At 46.1% G+C, this 26304-nt stretch overlaps 1 protein-coding gene across 20 annotated transcripts; it reads right to left on the bottom strand.

The window, feature by feature from the left end:
* Nucleotides 1–12139: 12139 nt before the first annotated feature.
* On the bottom strand, nt 12140–21882 carry LOC123123027 (scarecrow-like protein 21). 20 transcript variants are annotated; one of them, XR_006460458.1, is made up of 14 exons: nt 21253–21832; nt 20327–20585; nt 19974–20202; nt 19726–19876; nt 19278–19623; nt 19152–19206; nt 18946–19067; nt 18185–18345; nt 15408–15600; nt 15206–15334; nt 14899–15023; nt 13467–14811; nt 12718–12922; nt 12140–12638 (listed from the first exon to the last, which is right to left on the bottom strand). XR_006460458.1 is itself a non-coding variant. In XM_044543430.1 (14 exons), the coding sequence occupies exons 2-13, from the start codon at nt 21367–21369 to the stop codon at nt 13489–13491; spliced, it is 3210 nt and encodes a 1069-aa protein (XP_044399365.1). In that variant the 5' UTR covers nt 21370; nt 21841–21882; the 3' UTR covers nt 13003–13360; nt 13467–13488. The 20 variants fall into 20 exon arrangements, 10 of the variants coding, with proteins under 10 accessions (XP_044399365.1, XP_044399366.1, XP_044399367.1 ...); XR_006460454.1 differs by having other exon boundaries at nt 12140–12646; nt 12718–12909; XR_006460452.1 differs by having other exon boundaries at nt 12718–12909.
* Nucleotides 21883–26304: the final 4422 nt, after the last annotated feature.

Genomic DNA, 26304 nt, shown 5'->3' with positions numbered 1-26304 from the left:
AAGATTTTGATTTCTATTTGTTTTTATAAATTTCCTAGGCCGTCAAATAGCAGACATGATTTAACATCTTATTTTCAATCAATTATGACCAATTTAAATGGTCTTAAAATCATCAAAGGGGTACTGCATTTTGATTGGTCCAAAACCATCTCACGCGGATCATGGATTAGCACCGTCGGATGCGCCCGGATCCAACGGCAGCCCACACCCCCCTCGTCGCTCTCGCCCCCCTTCCTCTCATCCTCGTCGTCCCACCCGGAGCCCAACCACCCAAACCCTAACTCAGATCCCCTCCCACTCCAGCGGCCGCTGCCCCCTTCTCCCTCCCAGATCCAATCCAAGCCCTCCCGCCCCTGGCCTCCATCTCCATTCCTCCGGCGGAGCTCGACCCCCACCCCCCAAGCGCCGCTGCTCCACCCTCTCCCAGATACCCATCTCCAAGTCACCCTCTCCCTCGCTCAGATCTCGATCCGCCGCCGCCCACCATCGACGACCCTCACCATAGACGAGATCGAGCTCCTCCCTCCATCCTGTTCTCCCCCAGCCTTATCCACTCCGAGCCAACCAACCACTCCGTCCTTGGGATTTTGCCGCGCCTCGTCTCGCCGGCCCGGCGACCACAGGCAGCCAATCCACAGGTAGCCAGTCCACGACCACCACAACACTCTGCGCCTCCCCTCCCTCTCCTGCGGTTCCTAACAGGCGCGCTCCTCTCCTCTCCTTAGGTGACATGCAGGGCTCGCAGCGGTGGTGCACTGGGTGATGAGCCTGCCGCAGTGGTCGTCGTCGTCTGCGTCCCCGGAGTTAGCGCAGGAGGGGCTGGTCGGCGTCCCCCGTCGACGCCCTCCTCCCTGTTCTCCTGCGTGACCTAGAGGGGGACTGATCCCATGGTGAGACCAATATCCATCTCTCTGTCTACCCCCGATTAGGATTTGCATTTGCTTTGTTTGGTGATGAAATGGGGAACTCAGAGAGGGAGGGGCTCCTACCCCTGCACCCCGTTATTTATACTTGCATTTCAGAGAGTATTCATTTGTAATGCTTGTCTGAATAAAAATCAAAGATCCTGGAGTTTTCCATGTGTGGCTGAACTAATTGTGTCCATCTGTTAGTTTGAGCCATTGTGCTGATAAGGTATCTGGTTATGCAGAACTGCAGATCGTAGAAAAGATAGATTCAGACATACTTGTGCTAATTAATTTTGAGAAACTTGCCAAATGGACTAAAGTCTACTACGAAGAACATGAATCACTGTGTGTTGTCGTAATTTGTTTGCTTCAATTCGTAGACATGTCAAGTCCTTCTGCACAATGTTGGTAAGCGCCTGATGCATACAACTTCAATCTGTAAGGAGGGGCTAATAGCATATACGTACTTACGGATGGTTGTTGCAGTTTGAAGATACTTTCAGGGTGCATGAGTGTTAGGTTGTTAACTTGTTCCAGAGTACCGATCACTCTATATCTCTAGCCGTTCCTGATGTACGTCTCTATTTTTCTGGATACAGGGATTTTCCGTACAGTGTTGGGCGTAGTGATGTTCATCTCTGGGTTCTACTACACAAGAATAGCATATTATGCTTACAAAGGGTACCAGGGCTTCTCTTTTGCCAACATTCCTCCCATATGAAATGACCTGCTGTAATGACGGGCACGGGCACGGCAGGCCCGAGGCAGGTGACGCCGGCGGTAATGACCTGTCGGCCCTCCAGTCTTTCGTTCTCGTCGCCACTTACGTTTTCTTCTTCTCCTTCTTCGCCTAACAACACCTGCTGTGATTATCTGTCTGACTAGACGATGGGATCAGTTCTGAGATCATTCTGGTTGTGTAGTTTCGTCAGGTCAAGCGGTCGCATCCCACTTATTTGGAATCAATAATAACAAAGCAGATAATATTACATTACTTTACTGAACTATTCTTTTTATCCTGTAGATTAAATCTCAATAATAAAGGCAAAGAACTTAAACAATGAGATTTAATCTACAGGATAAAAAGAATAGTTCAGTAAAGTAATGTAATATTATCTGCTTTGTTATTATTGATTCCAAATAAGTGGGATGCGACCGCTTGACCTGACGAAACTACACAACTAGAATGATCTCAGAACTGATCCCATCGTCTAGTCAGACAGATAATCACAGCAGGTGTTGTTAGGCGAAGAAGGAGAAGAAGAAAACGTAAGTGGCGACGAGAACGAAAGACTGGAGGGCCGACAGGTCATTACCGCCGGCGTCGCCTGCCTCGGGCCTGCCGTGCCCGTGCCCGTCATTACACCAGGTCATTTCATATGGGAGGAATGTTGGCAAAAGAGAAGCCCTGGTACCCTTTGTAAGCATAATATGCTATTCTTGTGTAGTAGAACCCAGAGATGAACATCACTACGCCCAGCACTGTAAGGAAAATCCCTGTATCCAGAAAAATAGAGACGTACATCAGGAACGGCTAGAGATATAGATTGATCGGTACTCTGGAACAAGTTAACAACCTAACACTCATGCACCCTGAAAGTATCTTCAAACTGCAACAACCATCCGTAAGTACGTATATGCTATTAGCCCCTCCTTACAGATTGAAGTTGTATGCATCAGGCGCTTACCAACATTGTGCAGAAGGACTTGACATGTCTACGGATTGAAGCAAACAAATTACGACAACACACAGTGATTCATGTTCTTCGTAGTAGACTTTAGTCCATTTGGCAAGTTTCTCAAAATTAATTAGCACAAGCACGTCTGAATCTATCTTTTCTACGATCTGCAGTTCTGCATAACCAGATACCTTATCAGCACAATGGCTCAAACTAACAGACAGACACAATTAGTTCAGCCACACATGGAAAACTCTAGGATCTTTGATTTTTATTCAGACAAGCATTACAAATGAATACTCTCTGAAATGCAAGTATAAATAACGGGGTGCAGGGGTAGGAGCCCCTCCCTCTCTGAGTTCCCCATTTCATCACCAAACAAAGCAACTGCAAATCCTAATCGGGGGTAGAAAGAGAGATGGATATTGGTCTCACCATGGGAGCAGTCCCCCTCCACGTCACGCAGGAGAAGAGGGAGGAGGGCGTCGACGGGGGACGCCGGCCAGCCCCTCCTGCGCCAACTCCGGGGACGCTGACGGCGACGACCACCGCGGCAGGCTCATCACCCAGTGCACCACCGCTGCGAGCCCTGCATGTCACCTAAGGAGAGGAGAGGAGCGCGCCTGTTAGGAACCGCAGGAGAGGGAGGGGAGGCGCGGAGTGTCATGGTGGTCGTGGACTGGCTGCCTGTGGTCGCCAGGTCGGCGAGACGAGGCGCGACAAAATCCCAAGGACGGAGTGGTTGGTTGGCTCGGAGTGGATAAGGCTGGGGGAGAACAGGAGGGAGGGAGGAGCTCGATCTCGTCTATGGTGAGGGTCGTCGATGGTGGGCGGCGGCGGATCGAGATCTGAGCGAGGGAGAGGGTGACTTGGAGATGGGGATCTGGGAGAGGGTGGAGCAGCGGCGCTTGGGGGGTGGGGGTCGAGCTCCGCCGGAGGAATGGAGATGGAGGCCGGGGGCGGGAGGGCTTGGATTGGATCTGGGTGGGAGAAGGGGCAGCGGCCGCTGGAGTGGGAGGGGATCTGATTTAGGGTTTGGGTGGTTGAGCTCCGGGTGCGACGACAAGGATGAGAGGGAGGGGGGCGAGAGCGACGAGGGGGGGTGTGGGCTGCCGTTGGATCCGGGCGCATCCGACGGTGCTAATCCATGATCCGCGTGAGATGGTTTTGGACCAATCAAAACGCAGTACCCCTTTGATGATTTTAAGACCATTTAAATTGGCCATAATTGATTGAAAATAAGATGTTAAATCATGTCTGCTATTTGACGGCCTAGGAAATTTATAAAAACAAATAGAAATCAAAATCTTTGCATTGTGTCACCAAGTGTGACCTACTTTTCAGTAAGAATAACAAACTTTGAATAATGCAAATATCATAAAAAAAGTGTTCTCAAAAATAAGTTTTTTGTAAGAGAATTATTTTTTGAGTGCCCAAAATGATTTTTTATGAAGAACCTAGCAAATATTTGTTGCAAATTTCGACCACATCAATTTTATAAAATCTTAGGTCATATTTAATGTTTAGTTGACCAAATGGTTGGGTGCTAAAAGCTTTGTTCCACCTCTGGTGAAAAAGACAAATTTCCGCCGATTCAGCAGGAGACGGGTCAAATTTGAACTGCAGCTGCCTCATAGTTTGCTCTTTATTTTTTCCAAAAATCATTTCTAGGTACATAAGTATCTATTTAATCAAAGAAACACCAAAAAAATCAAAGATTCAACCACTAGCTAGGAACGGTCATGCCCCCCGTTTTGACAGCATTTTGAAACATGCATAAATAATTCAAAAAAATCAAAAAATTGGAAAACCTCCGCATTGTGTCATTATATGTGACCAAGTTTCCAGGAAAAATAATAAACTTGTAATACGGCAATTATTTTAAAAAAAGTGTTCTCATAAATGAGCTATCATGCGTGAAGATTCATGGCTTTCATGCCAAATGATCAATCTTATGGCCACATTCATGGAATAGTTTGTTCAAATGATCTCATATTGTGCACAAGGGTGCATATTTGAATGACAAACAATGTTACCTAAGGAAGTTTTCATTTTCTTTGCACGAAAAAATCATTTTCCATTTTTCGAGTGCCCGAAATGAGGGTTTTTTGTGAAGGACCTACCATATATTTGTTGCAAAATTGGACCAAATCAATTTTCTAAAATACTAGGACATATTCAACGCACAATTGAACAAATGGTTGGGTGTAAAAAGTTTTGATCCACCTCTCGTGAAAAAGACAAATTCCCGCCAATTTAGGAGGAAGCGGGTCAAATTTGAACTGCAGCTGCCTCGTAGTTTGCTCTTTATTTTTTTTGAAAATCATTTCTAGGTACATAAGTATCTATTTAATCAGAGAAACATCAAAAGTTTTCCAAGATTCAACCACTAGCTAGGAACGGTCAAGCTCGCTGTTTTGATCGCATTTTGAAACGGGCATAAAAAATTCAAAAATATCAAAAAATTGGAAAACCTCCGCATTGTGTCATCATATGTGACCAAGTTTCCAGAAAAAATAATAAACTTGTAATATGGTAGTTATTTTAAAAAAGTGTTCTCAGAAATGAGCTATCATGCGTGAAGATTAATGGCTTTCAAGCCAAATGATCAATCTTATGGCCACATTCATGGCATAGTTTGTTCAAATGATCTCATTTTGTGCACAAGGGTGCATCTTGGAATTCCAAACAATGTTGCCTAAGGAAGTTTTCATTTTCTTTGCATGGAAAATTCATTTTCCATTTTCCGAGTGCCTGAAATGAGTTTTTTTGTGAAGGACCTACCATATATTTGTTGCAAAATTGGACGAAATCAATTTTCTAAAATACTAGGCCATATTCAATGCACAATTGACAAAATGGTTGGGTGTCAAAAGTTTTGATCCACCTCTGGTGAAAAAGACAAATTCCCGCCGATTTAGGAGGAAGCGGGTCAAATTTGAACTGCAGCTGCCTCATAGTTTGCTATTTATTTTTTCTAAAAATCATTTCTAGTTACATAAGTACCTATTTAATCATAAATACATGGTTTGGTGGCGATACGTCGAGGTTTGGACGGTGGCCGAGGGCCCCAACTCTAGAGCGCGTAAACTAGCATGCCCGCCGCATGGTCACCGCGTGACCGTGGCGTTGCCATGTGTTCTGGGCGGCCTAGGCATGTCTAGCGGGTTGGGCACTCCCCAGGTAGGTGCTAAGAAGAAAATCACAACATAAGATTCTCACGAGGAGACCGATCGATGCTCAAACATGAATAAGCAGCCAAGTGTTTGATTAGCGGTACGGGAAATGCACATGGCTAATGGGTGTGAGTTTTGGCTGAGGATGATCAGTTACTAAGAAGACCGTCTTCATAAATTTTCAGCTCAAAAGGAGGAGCCTAGGTGGTACTTGCTTTGCAAAGTACCACACTGGACATAAATACGAATGTTGAAGCTGGGCTCAAAATAATGAATGGATTGAGCTGGCATTTGGTGGAGGACGGTTGTTTGGGCATAGGAAAGCACTGTAGAAAATGGATACTATTTGGACATGCCAAAGTGGTACTTCCTTCACAAAGTGTTTTTCTGAACAGAATAGGAAAATGAATATTTTTGAATTATTTTTTAACTAGGCAAGGAAGGTTTTTTACATATTTGACGAAGATATGACCCAAAGAATTTATGAGATTTTTTTGGGGAATTTTGGGAATGACAGAAATATAGGTTGCTTCACAACCTAGGGCAAAAACTGCCACATGGACATGCCACATAGGCAAAACTGATGAGGTGGCGCCTAGTCATAGCAACCCACCACAATTTACAAGGTTTTGACCATCTATATTGGTCATGATCAGCTAGAAATAAGGCAGCGGACCAGTGCTATCTGCTTTATGACCATTTCGTGTAAGGAAATTACGACCTTTCTAACCAAAATGGTCGTTATAGTTTAGGGTTTGGAGCCCCCCGAACAGTTTTTGACCAATTGGTCTGAAATGGTCATAGATCTATGACTAATTCTTCCAGGGTCACTGACAGAAGGTCACTAGTTGACATATTTCTTGTAGTGAACTCGGGGTGTTTTTTTTGTCGAAGAGCCCCCAATTGAGCCGACCATTGACTCGCAACTAAGGGTGTGTCTGTGCTTGTCGACAGTCCCCACTTGCAAGCCGAACGTCGAATTGCAACTAAGGGATGTGTGTGTGTGTGTGTGTGTTTGTCGAGGGTCCCCAGTGGCAAGCCGACCACAAACTCGCAACTAGGGTGTGTGTGTGTGTGTGTGTGTGTGTGTGTGTGTCTATGTGTGTTTTGTGGTGATCCCAGTTGCATGTCAACCATTGACTCGCAACTAGGGGGTTTGTGTGTTTGTCGAGAGTCCCCAATTGCAAGCTGAGCATCGACTCGCAGCTCGGTGTGTGTGTGTGTGTGTGTGTGTGTGTGTGTTTGTTGAGAGTCTCCAGTTGCAAGCCGAGCATCGACACGCAACTAAGGTTGTGTGTGTGTGTGTGTGTGTTTGTCGAGAGTCCCCAGCTGCAAGCTGAGCATCGACTCGCAACTAGGTTTGTGTGTGTTTGTCGAGGGCCCCAATTGCATGTCGACCATCGACTCACAACTAGGGTGTGTGTGTGTGTGTTTTCTCGTGGCCCCCAGTTGCAAGCCGACCATCCACTCGCAACTAAGTGTGTGTGTGTGTGTGTGTGTGTTGAGAGTCTCCAGTTGCAAGCCGAGCATCGACACGCAACTAAGGTTATGTGTGTGTGTTTGTCGAGAGTCCCCAGTTGCAAGCTGAGCATCGACTCGCAAGTAGGTGTGTGTGTGTGTCGAGGGCCCCAATTGCATGTCGACCATCGACTCACAACTAAGGTGTGTGTGTGTTTTCTCGTGGCCCCCAGTTGCAAGCCGAGCATCGACTCGCAACTAAGGGTGTGTGTGTTTGTCGAGAGTCCCCAGTTGCAAGTTGAGCATCGACTCGCAAGTAGGTGTGTGTGTGTGTGTGTGTGTGTGTTGAGGGCCCCAATTGCATGTCGACCATCGACTCGCAACTAGGATGTGTGTGTGTTTTCTCGTGGCCCCCAGTTGCAAGCCGACCATCGACTTGCAACTAATGGTGTGTGTGCGTGTGTGTTTCGAGAGTCCCCACTTGCAAGCTGGGCATCGACTCACAACTAGGTGTGTGTGCGTGTGTGTTTGTTGAGGGTCCCCAGTTGCATGTCGACCATCGACTCGCAACTAGGGGGTGTGTTTTGTCGTGGCCCCTAGTTGCAAGCCGACCACCGATTCAAAACTAAGGGTGTGTGTGTCTGTCTGTCAAGAGTCCCCAGTTGCAAGCCGACCATCGACTCGCAACTAGGGGGTGTTTGTTGAGGGCCCCAGTTGCTAGTCGACCATCAAACTCGCAACTAGGGGGTGTGTGTGTTTTGTCGTGGCCCCCAGTTGCAAGATGACCATCGACTTGCAACTAAGGATGTGTGTGTGTGTTTGTTGAGAGTCCCAAGTTGCAAGCCGACCATCGACTCGCAACTAGGGGTGTGTGTTTTTGTTCTGGTGAGGGTCCCTAGTTGCATGTTGACCAATGACTCGCAACTAGGGGGTGTTTTTTGGGCCCCCGGTTGCAAGCCGACCATCGACTTGCAACTAAGGGTGTGTGTGTGTTTGTCGAGAATCCCTATTTGCAAGCCGAGCATCGAATCGCGACTAGGGGGTGTGTATTTTTGTTTGTTGAGGGTCCCCAGTTGCATGTCAACCATCGACTCGCCACTAGGGTGTGTGTGTTTTCTCATGGCCCCCCGGTTGGAAGCCCACCATCGACTCGCCACTAAGGGTGTGTGTGTGTGTTTGTCGAGTCCCCAGTTGCAACTAAGGGTTTGTGCGTGTTTGTCGAGACTCACCAGTTGCAAGTCGAGCATCGACTCGCAACTAGGGTGTGTGTGTGTTTTGTTATGGCCCCCCAGTTGCAAGCCAACCATCGAGTCGCAACTAAGGGTGTGTGTGTGTTTGTTTGTTGAGGGTCCCCAGTTGCAAGCTGACCACCGACTAGCAACTAGGGGTGTGTGTTTTGTCGAGGGTCCCCAGTTGCATGTCAACCATCGACTCGCAACTAGGTGTGTTGTGTGTTTGTTTAGAGCCCCCGGTTGCAAGCTGAGCACCGACTCGCAACTAGGGTGTGTGTGTTTTTGTTTGTCAAGGGTCTCCAGTTGCATGTCAACCATTGACTCGCAACTAGGGTGTGTGAGTTTTGTCGTGGCCCCCGTTAAAAGCCGACCACCGACTTGCGACTAAGGGTGTGTGTGTTTGTCAAGAGTCCCCAGTTGCATGTAGACCATCGACTCGCAACTAGGAGTATGTGTGTTTTTCGAGGGTCCCCGGTTGCATTTACAGACTGATTTTGTTTATTCATACTGATTTTCGTGTTCATCTAAGGTTGATTTTTTGCTTAATCGAGGCTGTAAGTCCCCCCGGTCTGACATGGCTTTCTCTAGGTTTTGTTTGGTTTCAGTTTGAAATTCTCAGTGGTCTGTCACACGCTTTTGTTTTTCCAGAATGAATTTTGTTGTGATTCAGACATGCAACCCTGGCAGACACACAATTCCTATTCTAGGGGATTCTATATACTTTTTCTTCTTGTTTTCATTTCTGATTCTAGACATGTAATTTTTTTTCCATTGGCTGGTTCCTCCTGCAGGACATGCTTCAGTCTTTTTGGACAACTGCTTGTTGTTTGTCTAATTATGTATGTGCTTGTCACAATACGATTCAGCTTTTTACAACGGCGATGATACAAGAGATCGTACTAATATGTCACCTGTGGCGGCTTTGATCGATGAAATCAAGCGCTTACTCCAAGGAGACAAAGAGTTTAATTTTTTTCTTTTGCTATATCTTGTGATCAAAACGTTTTTGCCAGCAATAGGTTTGCCCAGTTGGGGGGCGTTCTTCCATTAGTTAGCGATGCTTGCCAAGCTGCGTCATTATTCTCCACATGGTGCACTAATGTCGGTGGAGCTTGAATAATTCTTTGGTTTTGTGGCTACAGGCTAGTTTCAGGCTTGTGAACTACTATTGGTGGACTTTCCACGAACAAGCATTTTTTTTGTATGCTCCAGTTTCTTTTTTGGTGTTCATCATCAGTGTTTTTTGCATGGTCCCTTTTATTTGGTTGGCCATCTTAAGATTTTAAGGGACATGTATCAGTTTGATATCTGTAACAATTTTTTTCTGTCAACTCCACTTGGTAAGAATGCTGGGGGCAGTCAGTGGAATCAGCCACACCACCACATACTTTTATGCGACAGGGGCTTTTTTGTCTTGTTTTTGCCAGCGACCTCGTGCTTTTTCGCTTGGCGTCACTCTTCGGTTGGGCACTTTTGTTTTTGGTAGCCACACTTTTCGCTTAACAAATCCAGATTGTTTTTTTCCTAATATCCACTTATTCTTAATTTTTTGTTTGTTTCTTTTACATGCACAAGAGGTTGCATTATGGCTGGATAATGAAAATAGCCCTGAGATGAGACTAGATTAGGCTGGGTAGTTTAAGCTATCGATACAAATAGAGTTTTGCGCACTGAGAGTACAACAATTTATTTGTGCTCAGATGATACTTGACTATCCTTCAAAATTCTTGTTTATCTATTCTTGTTTCTTTTTATAGGGGGATGTAAGCAGAGATACCAACCATCAAAATTCAGAGAGCAACAACATCAATGAAGACCTGGACCAAACTTTTCATGGCAATGTTTCTAAAGTTCAGGCCTCTAACATTGATTTAACAAAAACATATGCATCAGATAGCATGTTGCTTGATGGTATCAGAAAAATGGTAAATCATTTTTCACCGCAGCAATCTTTTTCGTGTTTTCGTGCCTCATTTTTGTTATCATAAGTTCAATATTGTTTGAATATAATCTGTTCTATAAGAGACTACTTTTTCGTTTTTTATGCAGCTGCAAAAGAGTGATGAAAGGAAACAGAGGAGGAATGTTTTGAAGGAGCAAAGCAGAAAGGTAAATTCTTTTTAATTTCAATTAACATCTTTCACCTACCATGCCATCGTTTTTTATAAGTACTGTGTTATCAGGCCAAGTACTTTTTTGTTTGATAGAGATGAGTTACTAATTTTAACTTTGTCTTTGCTTGATTATCAGAGGTCAAGGGCTCAGATGGGAACAACCCCAGAATGTTTGCATAAAGGAAGCGCAAGAAAAAGAACGCCCACTTTTCCCTTGTCTTTTTTTGGCAAACTTGTTTGACAAGAAAAGTGCCCAGACCTGGACTGGCACAAGGCCAACATCTGTTCACAATCCTTTTCTTTACAACAAACAAACTATTCGCAAAAAAAAGAACAATAAACTAACAACTAAGCCCACAAAAACAACGCCCAGGCCCAGGAAAGTGGGGGTGGGGGAGGTTCACGGGTGCAGCCCAGACTTGGAAGTGACAAACAAAATGACGAGGCCCAGAGGGAGGAAGCGCAGGGTGACAAACAATCGACGAGAGAACAAACAGATCGATCGGGAGGGCAATAAGGGGTGACGTCATCTAATTAGATGTGACATAATTATGTCACATCTAGATATGTCCTAAACAGACCCTTCAAAAAATACATGTGCAGGAATTCGGAAGTCTGTTATGTGTCCTAACTATGTCACGTCAACCTGATGTCCACTATGTTTGTGGTTTATTTTTTTGTCTTAACTTTTTTTTTTGTTGCAGTGTTATTTGTGGAAGTTGAGATGTGGGATCCTTAGAAAACATCTACACATGTGAATTAGACAAACTGTTTGAAATATTGCTTGGCTTTCTCAGTATTTAACACCAGAATCAATTTGTTTCCGAAAATACTGGAATCAATTAACAGTGGCAGGAGAAATCACCTCGATCGGGCGGGGAAGGAGCAGCGTCAGGGAAGGAACAGCAGCGGCGGCGGCCCTCGATCTGTCGCGAGATGGCGGGGAAGGAGCAGCGGCGGCTGGGGACTTGCCCAACTCCGGCACCGGAGTGGGTGGCCGCGGCGGGCGTGAGGAGGCGTCCGGGGCCGCGACCAGGGACGAGGAGCAGGTAGGCCTTCGTCTCCGTCTGGGGCCCTACTGCTGACTGCCGGCGGTGGCTGATGCGTGCAGTGCACGCGGGCGACTAGGGAGGAAGAAGAGAGAGGGGTCGATTAGCGTGAGATTTAAAAAGCCAAGTTTTTTTTTTTTGGCAAAAGTGAAATGCACTGCGCCCTCCACAAGAATTTCGGTAAGGGAGTACAATATAAAGTACTCCCTCCATTTCAAAATATAGTGAGGTCCGCGCTTCCTGAGGTCCAATTTTGACCATAAATTTAACCAACGAGACCCACTACAATAGGAGAAAAATTATATAATTGAAAACTTGTTTTGAATACGAATTCACTGCTATATTACTTTTACTCCCGCCGCAGTCGGTCTCGTTGCTTAAATTTATAATCAAAGATGAAGCACAAAAATAGAGGAAACACTATATTTTGAAACGGAGGGAGTACTGTATTTGTTTCAAAGAGGCAGTAAGGATGTGCAGGCATCATTATTTCAGATGAACTCATGCTGACAAGTTGCTTGTGTTTTCAGGCACGGAGATTATTCAGTTAAGGTTGTGGCGAGAAAGAACCATAAATTCAGAAGGCAATGCCTAGGATGGCCTTTATGGACTGAAGTGCTCTCGGACCAGGGACGAAACAGAGCATGCATGCAGATGCAGCTAGCGGAAACAGAGGAGCTGCTGCTTCATGCTCTGTTTTTTTTGGGGGGGGGGGGGGGGCAACCAATGCATGCCTTTTTCTTCTTCTTTTCCACAGCCATCTTATTACATGGTCTAGAAACATAATTTTGGCATTAAAAATTTAGACCATAATGGCTGATTTGTTGAGAAAGCCAAGCAGCAACAAATCGAAGTCGGCTTCTCGTTGTCTTATCGACGCGCGATACGAGCGCCAACAGAACAGACAGCCATCTTCGCCTGGTGTCCACCCGAAGATACCCCCTGTGTTGGCCAAGGCTCTGATGACTGCTTCCAGCTGGGTATATGCTCCTCACAGCTCCTGTTGCTGTCATGGTAACATACTAACACACTGATGATCTCAGCAATTATATTTCTTGTATAATCCTTCACTGTAATTAAATTAAACTGTGTCACACATACCATAAATGAGAAGCGCAGACGGTTGTTGGCAATTCTTCGAAAGACCCTTCTTTTTCAAATACACTCCTCCTGGCTTGAAGAAGCATCGGAAGATGAGCTTGGAGAGCCTTCCATATTGCACATATTTGGGTGTGAGCTGGATCTCCAGAGTTGTATATCACAGGTTCATCACATATTTCCTAGACTTTTCTCCTGAATCAGTACGCTATAATATTCACTACTGTAGTATTATTTCAGGGCAGCAAGCAGCAGAAGAGGTTTAAAGCATTATTGCATATTGCATAAATCTGGAAGACATGTATGCATGCATCTCTGACCCGCCAGAAAAGAAGTACCACATTATCTAGAAAAATAGGACACATGCAACAGGCGTGTCTTGTGCCTGCATAGCTTTTAATCATCTCTAAACATCCCCTAATTAGAGATGTCAATCCTAGTACAACGGGAGCAAACCACAACACACCAAATTCCTAGCTATAAACATATTTATTTATTTAATCACTACGCCTTCTTCTACGTTGGCTGTCGCGGTATTTTTACAGCAACTCCTGGTGCGGATTCCTCTGAATTAAGATGACCAGTGAGTAGACAGACAACTGAACCGACAAGCAGCAAAGCCCTTAATTATAAGCACACGTTCCATCTGAATTTGGGGAAAGAAGTCAGGCTATAGAAATATCATGGATCAACGGAACACAAATCACTGAATTATTAATAAGTTTCATCAACGATAAAAACAGTGTACATACATGAGCGTCTTCTCAGGACATGTCAGCGCCATGCAGAAGACACGACCAACATCCTACTCTTCCAACCAAGGTAAAGGACTCCGTCCCTTTCCTCAAGCCTGTAGCAACGGTGGTAGCCATCCAGCAGTGTTTTGATGGTGTTGTTCACCAGCGAACTCAGTGGGTACGGCCTAAATCCAGCCATTGCAAACCTTGCCTTCCATTTTCCAAACACCTCATGCCTCTCAACCCTTTCAGCACCCTCACACGCGATTAAACTGATGATATCCCTGGCAAGACAGTGCTGCTCCGTGCTAATCCGTGTCTTGTCATCCCTTGGGAGAGCAACATCTATTATCTCGAATATTGCCGTGTAGTAGTCGAGGGTCTCCAAGTATCTTTGGAAGAATGGAGTTGTGTTTGTATTCGACTCCTGCTCAACAAGAGTCACCACCCTGGGGGCTAGGCTCTTGATCATTCTTATAATCCTGTCCCGATGATTTTCTGTGCTCACGCTTTCATCAGGAGTATGATGCAGCTGATAGGCGAAATTCACCACAATGACCTCCCCAGGTCTTATATCAAGATGCTCAAGATAAACCTCATGGCTAGCAGCATGAACAGCATTGAACTCAAAGGGCACACCGCACGACGCAGAGACACTATGCAATCTTGTCCCAACCATATCCAGTCCACCACCTCGGGCATAAGCAGAGTTTGAGTCATCTATACCAGTGATTCTTAGGCATGGTGGACCCCCGGACCTCGCCGCAAGAGCCTGAATGATAGTTATCCACTGGCTCCCCTGTGCGATTTGGAAATCAATGATGTGAACGAAGTTCTCGCCTTTGATAGCCTCTGCTATGGCGCCATTGGCTGACATGTAACCAAACATGTAGAATGGGCACATCTCATAAAGGAGATGCATGTAAGACATGAGCTCGGAGCTTGTAGGTTCTTTGTACTTCAAGGATTTATACAGCTTACTTCCAGAGGAAGAAAATCTGGCAACAAGGCCTTCCAACATATATGCTCCTAGGCGTTGCATTGGATCTCCAGAGATAGACACCAGCTGACGTAGCTCAGATATCAGCACTTCTGTATGTATATCATTCTCTGCAGCAGCCTTACCACATGCTATGATCACCTGCTTCAAGTCTCCTGTATTAATTCCCAGAAGCTGTCTCCAGTTACCTTGTTTCAAAGGATTCTTGGCTTGCAATAAGCTCTTGGGGCTGTCACAGGATATGTCCAATTCAGGCCCAGGAATTGCATTTTCTAGAGTGCCAAGAGAATCAGTTGTCGAGAAGTATTCAGTCTGTTCGTCAGTTAGACTTGCACCTGTGATCATCTCATCCGCTGGAACCTAGAATCCAGGAAACGTTAGGTGGTTCATGAAAAAATGCAGGATGGAATTGTTGATTGTGCCATAGTAGTAGGTAACTTTACTTACTGGTAGAAAATTGTGGAACGGAGTTGGCTGTGCTGAAAGTGATCCCTGATCATTTAAGATATTTCCCTGGGGCAGATAATCAGGAATTCCATTCTGCGCCATAGAAGGATCGTGCTGACCATTTCCTACAGCAAGTTGATCCCCAAAACTATCAGAAACAACAACAACAATAATAATGACAATGACAACAACAACAACAACACAACAATATTAGTAATAGTAATAATAATGGTAATCTTGCAATGAAACAGAAATTACAGTATGGACGGATGTGTGATGCAAAACTAGGCAGGTGTTTAATATTGACCTTGATGCACAGTCTGTTCATATGTGGGCTGTGAAAACGGCAGTGTTCCTTGGTTTGAAGGACCGGCGCCATTGTTTGACAGGACTGCGGCCCGTGAGAACCCATTCAATGGATGTCGATCACTAAATACTGAAATAAGATGAATTTAGAGAAACATGTAGTGCAACAAAGATCAGTGATGGGACAAAATATCAAAAATCACCGTGTTGTGCGGCCATGTCATTAGGATATTGCCATATAGTTCTAGCTTGTACAGAAGGACCTGCATCATTGTTCAGAGACACTGCACGGACAGGGCAGCCATTCATCATCAAATAATCAGGAATAAGAACCCCTGAGTTTTCCCGCTCCTCAAATTTCTTGAATGCGGGCAATTTCCAGCTCTTCACTTTAAGCTGTAACAGAATCTTTCTTTTATGTCATCACCATCATAATGTACAAGAACATGCTTGCTTGTATTTAGACTGCAGCAGAGCATCTAATGATCATAACTTTATAAAGCTTCTACATCATCGAAAAGGAATATTTTAGTGTGATAACAATGTATTGGTGCCAGCAAAATGCTTCTATTTTCCCTGCTATTTTTATGATGAATTTGTCTTTTTACGGTTTTCTTTAGGTTCACTAGGGTTGTAGCTAGCTCGCCCTTTTGTTGAATTCTACTGTGCTTGAAGGGGTGTAACACACGTTTTTATCATACGCTTATAGGAAATAATAAACTCCACATTAGTAGTTTACCTTTTTTGGAAGGGAAATTGTAATGGGGGCCCAGACGGTATAAATAGGATACAAACCAAAATTCATGTCCTCAGGGACTTGAACCCCGGTGGTGGAATTTTACTCCACTCCCCCAACCAAGCTAGGCTCACTTCTCTAGCATATTTTACCTTGTGTTTGTTCAGCAATGCAGTTATAGGTTAGCCCATAGCTGTTCGTTGTGACGCTGAAGTATTCCAAGTTCCACAAGCAAATTTTGCTATTTACCATGTTACCGTGACAACCTTTGCAAGGTAATTGCCAGCACACTATTACTTTTGTGTATATCAAAAGCCTAATTATGATGGACATGGAACAGTATCAAATGCATACCTGCTGAAACTGATCAAGGTCACTAGCAGGAACATAATCTCCATTGGTCAGCACACCGACAAGATCATAAAAATAAGTGAATAAGAGTTCACAATTTTCCTCTGCAACTCCATAAGAATAGATCTCAACCCCAGGATCACACGTGGTGGCATGTGTTACCGTGGTACTCAGTCCTCCTTCATGCCAGTAAGTCATTTGCCAGAAATTAAGAGTTTTCTCAGAAAATAATGAAGTGCTAGCAGATATTATAGTCCACATGAACATTTAGCATTATGCAGTCCAAACAAGCCCTAGGAGGCACTGGGCATATTAATTATATGAGTAATTTCCGGATTTTCCCCCCATTTTGACATTTTTGACACTAATTACCCCATTTAGCGAGATTTCATCCGTTTTACCCCATTTAGCAAAAGTTCTGCCACAATTTAACCTGTTTAAAATTTTGTGAGCGTTCTGACCGACAAGTCCCAACTGTTAGGTCCAATTGGCACGCCACTTCGACGGTTTTTTCCTACCTATTTTTCTCCCTGCTGAACCGGTCCTCGCAGCTTCTCCCGACCGGGACCGGCCCGATGGTGGTCGCTTGCGTCATGTCCAACGCACAACGCCCGAGTCGGCCACGCGTCAAGCTCGCCTCCAGTCGGTTCTCGCTTGCGATGCTCGCACCCAATCGATTGCATCGTCCAGGTTTCCAACCGCACGCACCCATCAGGCTCGCTCGAACCTAGGGTTAGGGATTGTCAAGTAGTGGCGACGATGACGGCGGGTGCCGAGGGGCCGGCCGTGCGATTTCATACCTCCTTGAGTAGGATTGTATGGCTGGGACATCAAGGCAAGAAACGACCTCGTGGAATCCGACGGCTCCATCAAGCTCGCCGACGTCGGCGTAGTCCTCTTAATTTTATATACTTCAAAAACAAATCCTGTACGTGACCCCATCAGGCAGTGCTCAGTTCTTCTTCCTCCTTTGGCGGCATAGCAAGGACCCCATCAGGCTGCTCAGTTGTTGGGGGGTCTATGGCGACGGTTGATCCAACAAATCAGTGAGGTTGGTGAACAAACAAGCCCCCTCGGTCGTACCCCATTCCACATGATTTTGACCATCTCTATCATAGCAATTTGTGTATTCTGAAATTTTCCTGACTCATGCATTGGCTGCTGAGGCGTTTCATTCGGATAGAATTAAGATGCTTATTAGAAGATCACGTGTATACAGGGCACTCTTCTGCAACTAAGGTACATTGATTTAAAGTTTTTTTTTCAACTTTTTGAATATTGACGAAATTCTTTTACTTCTTCAGTTTGCTGAATCTGAATTGCTCTGAAATCAATTCCTTCGGGGTGATCTCCTCCAGTGGTTGTAAGGCGCAGAGATGGGGGATGATTTTTATGGTTTGTGACAGCTCCTGGAAGCCATGGAGGACAAGATGATGTTAATCAGTTCTGATAGTAGTTTGAAGCATAAATACAATCTGTTTGACAAAAGAGAGATAATTTGACAACATGATCCATGAATGAGGAGATGAATTGACATCATGACCCAGGGAACAAATAGGCAAAAATAGTTGTCATAACACAAATTTTTTGCATTGTATACCCATGATCTGTTGCAAATATAGGAGCATGATTTGTTTTTTAAATAATAGGAGAATACCATCAACTCCAAAAATACTCCCGCTAAATATTAAACGGGGTAAATTGTGGAAACACTTTTGCTAAATGGGGTAAAACAGATGAACTCCCACTAAATGGGGTAATTAGTGTCAAAAATGTCAAAATAGGGGGTAAAACCCGGAATTTACTCTAATTATATCTATTGCAGGTAATTTGAAACACTGAAGACTGTAGAGACATCATTACATTTTTAAAAGTCTATAACTGTACATTTACCTTTTGGAGACCAGATTTGTCTCTGTGATAATGACCCATAAAGCGCTTCACTGTAGTAATATTTTTATCAGCTAGGTCATTGCAACGCTTCCCCTTTAGAGAAACGTTCTCCATACGATGTACCGCTTCTTCTTTAGATGGAGGATAACTCTTTCCATTTACTGAAAGTAAACAAATGTTGGATGTCTTATGCCAATTTATGGAATCTGTTCATTACGATACCGTTGTGTTTGATGATAATAGTATTCAGCAAAGGATTGATGTACACGGTAAGCTGCAAATCGATTTATCATGCATATTAATGATCTACGACCTAATATACAAACATTAGAAAATTAAGACGGTCCCATTCTTTCGGTATTCCACAGGAAATGGACAACTCAAAATAAAATATGTATTGAGCAAAGAAAAGTGCAATCCCAAATAGTCACAGTACTTCATACAATTTTGTGACAGAACTAGCCATTCCCTTCCAAAAGCAGAACATTTAGTGCCAAGACTTCATATTTCCAGATAGATAATGCCACTGCATGTATAAGGCCATAAAACTTTATGAAAGATATGATGTTTGCTTTAACTCCTTTTTTACTTAAATAATCTTGGCAGCCACTTAGAGGAGGAGCATGTTTCTCAGCTGACAATGGCAAACAATAAATGTTTCATTGAATGAGCCAATTGCACCAGTGTATTAAAATTTCCTATGCAGTATAATTAAAAATATTAATGCCCTGAATAGATAAAGGATATACTCATATACTAACATGCGCTTCGGCGGTCTTTGACGACAAAAGGATCAGTGATTGCTTCTTGAACTCTGACTGCAAGATCCTGTCTTTCAACTGTAGTGGTGCCTCCAGATTCAGGAAAACCTTCCATTATCTGCCTAAATTTTAAAAATAAGATGAGTAAGACAGTTCCAAAAGGAAACTAAAAACATGTACGACGAGAAAAATAAAATGCCAGATACCTAGGAGGCTCATAAATTCCATTAGGAAGCGAAGCTGCTTGTCGTTCGCCAAGTTCTGCAATAGCTTAAATTTTGAGAAAAATGTAACAAACAAGATCAGTGGTAGAACATAGTATTAAAATTCACCTTGTTGTGCAGTCATGTCTTTAGGATATTGCCATGCATTTCTAGCTTGTATGGAAGGGCCTGCATCATTGTTCAGAGGCACTTCACTGACAGAGCGGCCATTATTCATGAAATAATTAGGGGTGAGCCCCCCTGAGTTCTCCTGCACCTCAAATTTCTTATACGCACAGGTACACTCAGTTTCTGTCTCATTCAGTCTATCAACAATATTCTGTACAGTGGGCCTTTTGTGTCGATCCTCCTGCACACAACTTAAACCTATTTCAATACATATCTTTACTTGCTTGGAATATGCCTTCATCAGACTCGATGTTTCATGTGGCCTATTTGTCCAATTTTCCTGTACCTACCGATTTAGAGTACAAAAAATGATAATATCTTAGAATAATCAAAGTATTATTATGAATTACATGCACATTATCTTGGTAAAGGCAACGCGTTCTCTTACAACATTAATGAATTCGTGGGAAGACATTTCAGCGCTTTTGTAGTAGCCCGCCCGTCCTGCCATTATCTTTATGATTACAACACCCAGGCTGAATATGTCAAATTTACTTGAGATTAAATAGTTGCGTATGTATTCCGGTGGTAAGTACCCTCTGCATCACACATGGTATATAAATGTTACTGTTACTACACATCTAATCCAAAATACATTTACCTTCTCCAATTTCAGTTCATATGAAGAATGCTTACTGTGTTCCTAAAGTACTTTTTGTAGCTCGCGTTCGTTCATCTCCAAACAGCCTTGATATCCCAAAATCTGCAATTCTGGGAACCATGTTCTCATCCAGCAATATGTTGGCTGGCTTTAAATCCAAATGATAAATAGGTGGCTCTAATTTAGTGTGGAGGTATTTCAAACCCTGGCAAATCCCCTTAATTATTCCGTAGCCAGTGTGCCAATCATATTTATCACATTCATCTGCAGCACCAAATAAGGAGAATTCTCGAGAGGTAAATTCTAAGGATGATACCTTAACATGCTATGGTCTCGAAAAAAAGAAACCTTAATATGGTAAGTAAAATAAGGAGAACAACATCTTTACCAGAAATATATTTTTCAAGGCTTCCATTAGACATATACTCCAAGCAGAGCGCCCTATGTATCTTTTCCGCAAGAACCAATTTTCCTTCATACATTGCTGGTACTTCCTGAATATGGTGGCAATAGCCAACTAACCGCACAATATTTCGGTGCTGCAGCCTTGCAAGGTTCTTAAACTCATTCTGAAATTGCTCCTCGTCAACTCCTGGCATATCATAGATCTTCTTCACAGCAATCTTTTGCCCGTCTGGATGCACACCCTGCACAACATTTCACATGGTTTAATTTACTGTTCGTAAAGTAGAAAATGCTATGCTTGAATGTGGAAACACAAATCATTTACTGCTACATGAATGTACGTGAGTTCATCATTAACAAGACCAGTAGAGAAATATATATAGTACTCCCTCTGTAAAGAAATATAAGAGCGTTTAGATCACTAAAGTTGACGGGGCTGGTGGTCGGCAAGTTTACTCCCGGGGTCCATTGTTGCTGGGGGTTGCCCGACTTGGAGATGACAGAGACGATACAAACCGAGTGGAAATCCTTCTGAATGAAACCAGGTTCATAAGTGGTCATTGGGATATATCTTTTGCAGCCCTATGTCCTGTTGTAAAAAGAGGTTTGTTAATCCTCTGTGTTTGCTGTTACTTAGTATTTTTTTCTGGGCTATTCACGCAGCTTGAAGCCTGGAACTTCTAGTTATAATTTTATCAGCGATAGGCAAAATCCCTTGTGCTCAACTGAACCTGATGCAGACTTTGCTGATCTTTGTTATGGTTAAATCTGGCCTAAAGGTTTTATGTAAATAGAGTATACAACTTGTAGACTCATGCACACATAGGCACTCATGCGACACCTACTAAGGACGATGGTTGTATGATATTGTTGATGTCAGGAAGCCATGTAAACAATCTATTATCTTACCAAGTAAACCTCTCCAAACGAACCACTACCAAGTTTCCGCTCCTCGGAGAAACCATCTGTGATTTGTAGTAATAAATCGAGGGGCACAGCCGTTGACTCTGAACCTGCATCGTCCATGCTGTTGCAGAAAGAAAGAAATGTTATATTTGACTCCTCAGCAGTTGGGCAACTCACCTTCTCCTTATTGACCTCTAACAATAGGCAAATCGAGCCTTCCCAAAAATATGCATAGATGAATGGAACTTGCACAAATAAGATCCAGCTTATACAGCAACGATCTACTCCCTCCGTTCCTAAATATAAGGTATTCTAGAGATTTCAATACAGACTACATACGGAGCAAAATGAGTGAATCTAAACTCTAAAATAAGTCTATATACATCCATACGTAGTTCTTATTGAAATCTCTAAAAAGACTTATATTTAGAAACGGAGGAAGTACATGATAATTTACACAGAGCAAAATGTTGTCACCTGCAGAGTGCGGACCCGACAGTAACACAGAGCTGTGATGATAGCAAAAATGCATTGACTTCCAAAATCATCCGATGGATCTGAGGGAGAGCTAGCTATGGGGGAAGCACTAACCTGAGTAGGGCCTGGAGAGTGAGGATCTTCGTACCTTTTCCCTCTTTAGCAAAAGCTGCTTGGGGGGGGGGGGGGGGGGGGGGGGGGGGGGGGTGGTCGGCGTCGGGTCGTTGGGGGAGGAAGGAGGAGCTCAGTTGAGGGCTTGAGGCGGTGGTGCCTGCTGCTGGCCGGCAGAAGATTGGAGTCCACGAAGGCGTCCAGGCCTGCTGCTTGCTGGCGGAGGCGGCGGTGACCGGAGAGACTGGTGACGCCGCGCCCTGAATCGTAGCCGACTATCACATCCAGGAAGGAAGGGATCGACCAGAATATAGCGGATGAACTCGGTAGAAAATTGGGGAGTGAGTTGCTCAAGATTTGCTTTTTGGCAAAAGAGTCGGTCAAGATGGCAGTCATTGTACTATAAACGAATATGGTATTGTTTCTCTACAACGCGCAAAAGCTTTTGCGTGCTACTTTATTTCATTGGGTCATGCTAGTCGTCGGCTAGTCCACCATCATATGATCGTTTGATTGGCGCCTCATTAGAGCAACTCTAATGGGCGACTCATTTGTCCGCGGCCGTCCGTTTGGGTCGGCGTGGACAAATAAGTCGGCCCAACGCGCCGACCCAAACGGATGCGCGTCCGCTTTCGTCCGCCTGCCGACCCATTCCCGGCTCATTTTTTAGCCGGATTTGCGTCGGCGCGGACACAAGACAGACGCGCGCGCTTGCCCTCTTTTCTCACCGGGCCCGCTGGTCGGTGGCACATTGGATTGGCCTCTCCACATCAAACAGCACACCCTCGCCCGCCTGCTTCGTCGCTGACAAAATGGATACATAGATAGTTCTAGCGTACACAGATAAAAGAAAAGACCACTACTCGTCGCTTTCTGACTCCGACTCGGTAATGTCCTCCTCCGACGTCTGAATGTAGGCGTCTGCATGCTGCTCGTCTTCAAAGTCCCAACCCGATGTTTCTCGTAGCTTCAGTTTCAATTGAGCGGCCTGCTTCCGCGAACGCTTGTCCTCCCGATAGGCGGCTCGCTCCGTCCTCCTCGCGTCCCTCTCCAACCTTCATTGCTTGTAGAACTGGCGCTCGTCGACGATGTTCTGCGGGAAGCGTTCGCGCCACACCACCATGGCTTCCACATCCATCTCGGCGATGGCGAGGCGACGCTGCCGCCTCCGGTGGACACGACGATCCTCGTCGGTGGAAAGCCGCGGGAGAGGCGCCAGATCCTGCGCCCGCCGGCTCGACACGTCGGGAAAATTCATATCCCGACGAGGCCTCAGGAGGCGCCACGCCACCGTGTCGTGCGCGCGGGCCGCCTCCTCTGCGGTGTCGAAGGTGCCGAGGATGAGACGTTTCTCGCGAAACCAGATCTCGGAGGAGAAGGCGCCGGAGCGGTGCTCGCGGACTCCGCGAAAATCTGAAATGCCCAGGCGGCGGATCGACATGGTGGCGCAGAGGCGAGACGAGTGGGCGACGGACAACAAGCAGGGCAGAGTGTGGAGGGAGCGCCTTCTTATAACGAGCGTCGGCCGCGGCGCGCGCGCGAACCTTTCCCGCGCGCTGGAGCGTGAAAACCAGCGCGCGCTAGCCCGCTTTCCCCCGCGCGCGAACCTTTCCCATGCGCTGGAGCGCCAAAACCAGGGCGACGGCATGGCCGCTGGCATGATCTAAAGCGCGCACGGTCATGAAATGGGTCGGCCCGTTGAGAGCACTGCCGATCCAAAACTAAAAAAGGGTGGACGGCGGGCAGGCGGCCGACCCAAACGGACAAAAAGCGAACAAAAACGCCGTCCGTTTGGGTCGGCCTGTTGGAGTAGCCGTATTTACAAAGTATGCATGGTTCAGTGGAATTAAGGAATGAGGATACGTAACTTTTCCCTCTTTAGCAAAAGCTGCTTGGAGGCCGGCGAGTGGGGTGGCCGTATTGACACTACTGCTGAATGGTGTGAGTTTTTGAGCCGGAAAAGGGATGGTAAAGCAACGGTGCAGCACAAATGGACTCGGCCTCCCTCGGACTTCGTTAAGCTAAACTTTGATGCTGCTTTTGATGTTTCGTCACGGCAGGGGGCTGGGGAGTCATCGCAAAAGATGCTCAGGGAGATGTGGCGCTGGACTTCAGTTCTTCTGATGAGCAGTTTAGGGTCAACAAGAAAAAACAGCCCCCGCGTCGTCCTTCCTGGCGACACGGGGAAACCCTAGATCGAGCGCCCGCAACCCTCCTTCTTCCTCCCCCACGGCTCGCCGCCATCGGAGGAGCGGCCGGCGAAGTCCGCGCCGGCTCCAGGGAAGGTGGCGGCGGGGCCCTTTTCGTTCAGCCAGCTAGCAAGGCGCGCGGCGAGAGGCTGCTGTGACGGCGGCGTGGGGTAGGGCCATGGCGGCGCGAGGCCCGCGTGCTCGCGAGGAGGCCCTGGCCGGCGCGCCGTGGCGCGAGATCCGCGCGGCGAGAGGCTCTGTGGCGGCAAGATGGGCGCGGACGGCGCCCCCAGCGCGGATCTGCTGGGTGGCCGCCTTGGGGGCTCCTGGGTCTGCGATGGCGTGAGATCCGCGCGGCAAGAGGCGCCAGGAGGACGCGGTGGGTTCGCGGCGTGTGGAGGCTAGGCGTCAGGGTTGTGAGGGACCCGCAGTTGCCGGACCTGATCTGGGTTCCGGTGGGCCTGCGGCCAGTTGCTCGCCGCCCGTCGGCGTCTGGATGGTGGAGGTGGTAGCGGTGGTGCCGGCGGAGGTTGGTGGGCTCCTCCCTTCGAGCGTGCTCACGTCCGGCTCCTGGAGCAGGGGCGCCGTCAAGCCTGTTTGGTGCATGACGAGTCTCAAGCAAACCAGATCCGACACGGACGTCCGGTCCTTGCGCGCGGCGGTGCGGGCCCGTTGCTTTTGGCTTGGTTTCGCCCTGTTCCGGCGCGGGTCGGTCTGTTTTGGTCTGGCATTTGTTTTCCTGTGCGCTGCAGTGCGATCTCTCGCCCAGATCTGCGCATGGAGGCAGAGGACGGCCATAATCGACTTGGTTCGCCCAGGTCATGCGTGCGGCGGTGTGGACTGGTCAGGGTGGCGTGAGCTCGCTGGGATTCTGCGTGCGGCGGTGACAATGTTTGTGTTTGGCAGTGTGTGCTTGGTCTTGCTCTGCCCAGTGGCGCTTCGTTGGTCTCGGACCCTGGTTGGCTGGTAGAAGACTCGGCTCCGGATGAAAGTCCTGCATTGATTCTGTCGATGCCAACGGTAACGGCATCTACAGATGTCGTCTTCTTCCTTGGAGGTATCGTTGTGGAGCTTGTTGCTCTTCCTCCCCCATGGCTGATGTCTCCGGGCGAAAGCCTAAGATCTGGCTCAGTCAGATCGGGTGATGATGATGTCCTCGACATCATTTCCTCCTTGGAGGTGTCATCTTGGAGACCTCGACGATGGATTCCGATGATGTGCATGGTTGCTGGAGGAGCTTGGGCTTGTGGTGGTGCCGGCAGGATCTTTTTTGTTTCTTTTCTTTTTGCACTAGCCCTTTTGCTGTGCTTTCCTCCTTTGGAGGGGCTCTTGTAACACCTTCTTCTGATCAATGAATTTGGTAGATCAACTACCAACATTCAAAAAAAAAGATGTGGCGCTGGCCGCTTCAGGGCCACTGACCCATCTCAGTTCCGAACTGCAGGCTGAAGCCCAAGCACTGTTGCACGCGGTCCGTCTGGCCGAGCAACATGGTATGGGCCGCACTATTTTTGAGACTGATTGCTTGGCCCTGCAGCAGAATATTGCTACTGAAGCTGCCGATCGTGGACCTCTCGGTGTTTTGTTTCGGGAAGCGAAGTCCCAGCTTAATACTAGTTTCATAGATCATCATGTTGTCTACTCCCCTAGGACTTGTAACTTCCCAGCGCATGTGCTGGCCTCTCTTGGTCAATGGGTTCTACCGGTGGCCAACATATTTGGTACTCAGATATCCCTGACGATGTACGTCGTGCTGTGACCGCCGATTTGGTTGGTCCTAAGTAATTGGAATGCTAGGTGTTCCAGATCAAAAAAACTGCTTGGAGGCCGGCGAGCGCAGGCGCGTTGGGAGGAAGGACCGTTGAGGCTGCTGGTTTTTTTTAAATGGTCGGGGGCGGGGGGGGGGGGGGAGACTCCTCACCTGAATATATTTAGAAGTTTCATAAATTTGAAAATGATATGCCGGCTCAGTCTTCCGGAGGTGCTCATTGGGATAGGGTGTGCGTGTGTGCGTTCATAGGGGTGAGTGTACACGCGTTGATACGTCTCCAACGTATCTATAATTTATGAAGTATTCATGCTATTATATTATCTGTTTTGGATGTTTATGGGCTTTATTAAAGACTTTTATATTATTTTTGGGACTAACCTATTAACACAGAGCCCAGTGCCAGTTCTTGTTTTTCCCTTGTTTCAGTGTTTCGAAGAAAAGGGATATCAAACGGAGTCCAAACGGAATGAAACCTTCGGGAGATTTATTTTTGGAAAGAAAGCAATC

This window comes from Triticum aestivum, chromosome 5D (assembly GCF_018294505.1).
Source record: "Triticum aestivum cultivar Chinese Spring chromosome 5D, IWGSC CS RefSeq v2.1, whole genome shotgun sequence".
In the NCBI taxonomy this organism is placed as follows: Eukaryota; Viridiplantae; Streptophyta; class Magnoliopsida; order Poales; family Poaceae; genus Triticum; species Triticum aestivum.
The sequence above is the reverse complement of the archived record's forward strand: the minus strand, read 5'-3'. Positions and strand labels throughout refer to the sequence as shown.

What these genes read in the sequence shown, in the direction of transcription:
- LOC123123027 (XM_044543430.1), bottom strand. Translation starts at nt 21,369, where the DNA reads ATGGACGATGCAGGTTCAGAGTCAACGGCTGTGCCCCTCGATTTATTA. An exon ending in CGTTTGGAGAGGTTTACTTG is followed by an intron (nt 20,586 to 21,252) that starts GTAAGATAATAG and finishes AATGTTGTGCAG; the next exon opens with GGTGTGCATCCAGACGGGCA. An exon ending in CCTTGAAAAATATATTTCTG is followed by an intron (nt 20,203 to 20,326) that starts GTAAAGATGTTG and finishes TTGGTGCTGCAG; the next exon opens with ATGAATGTGATAAATATGAT.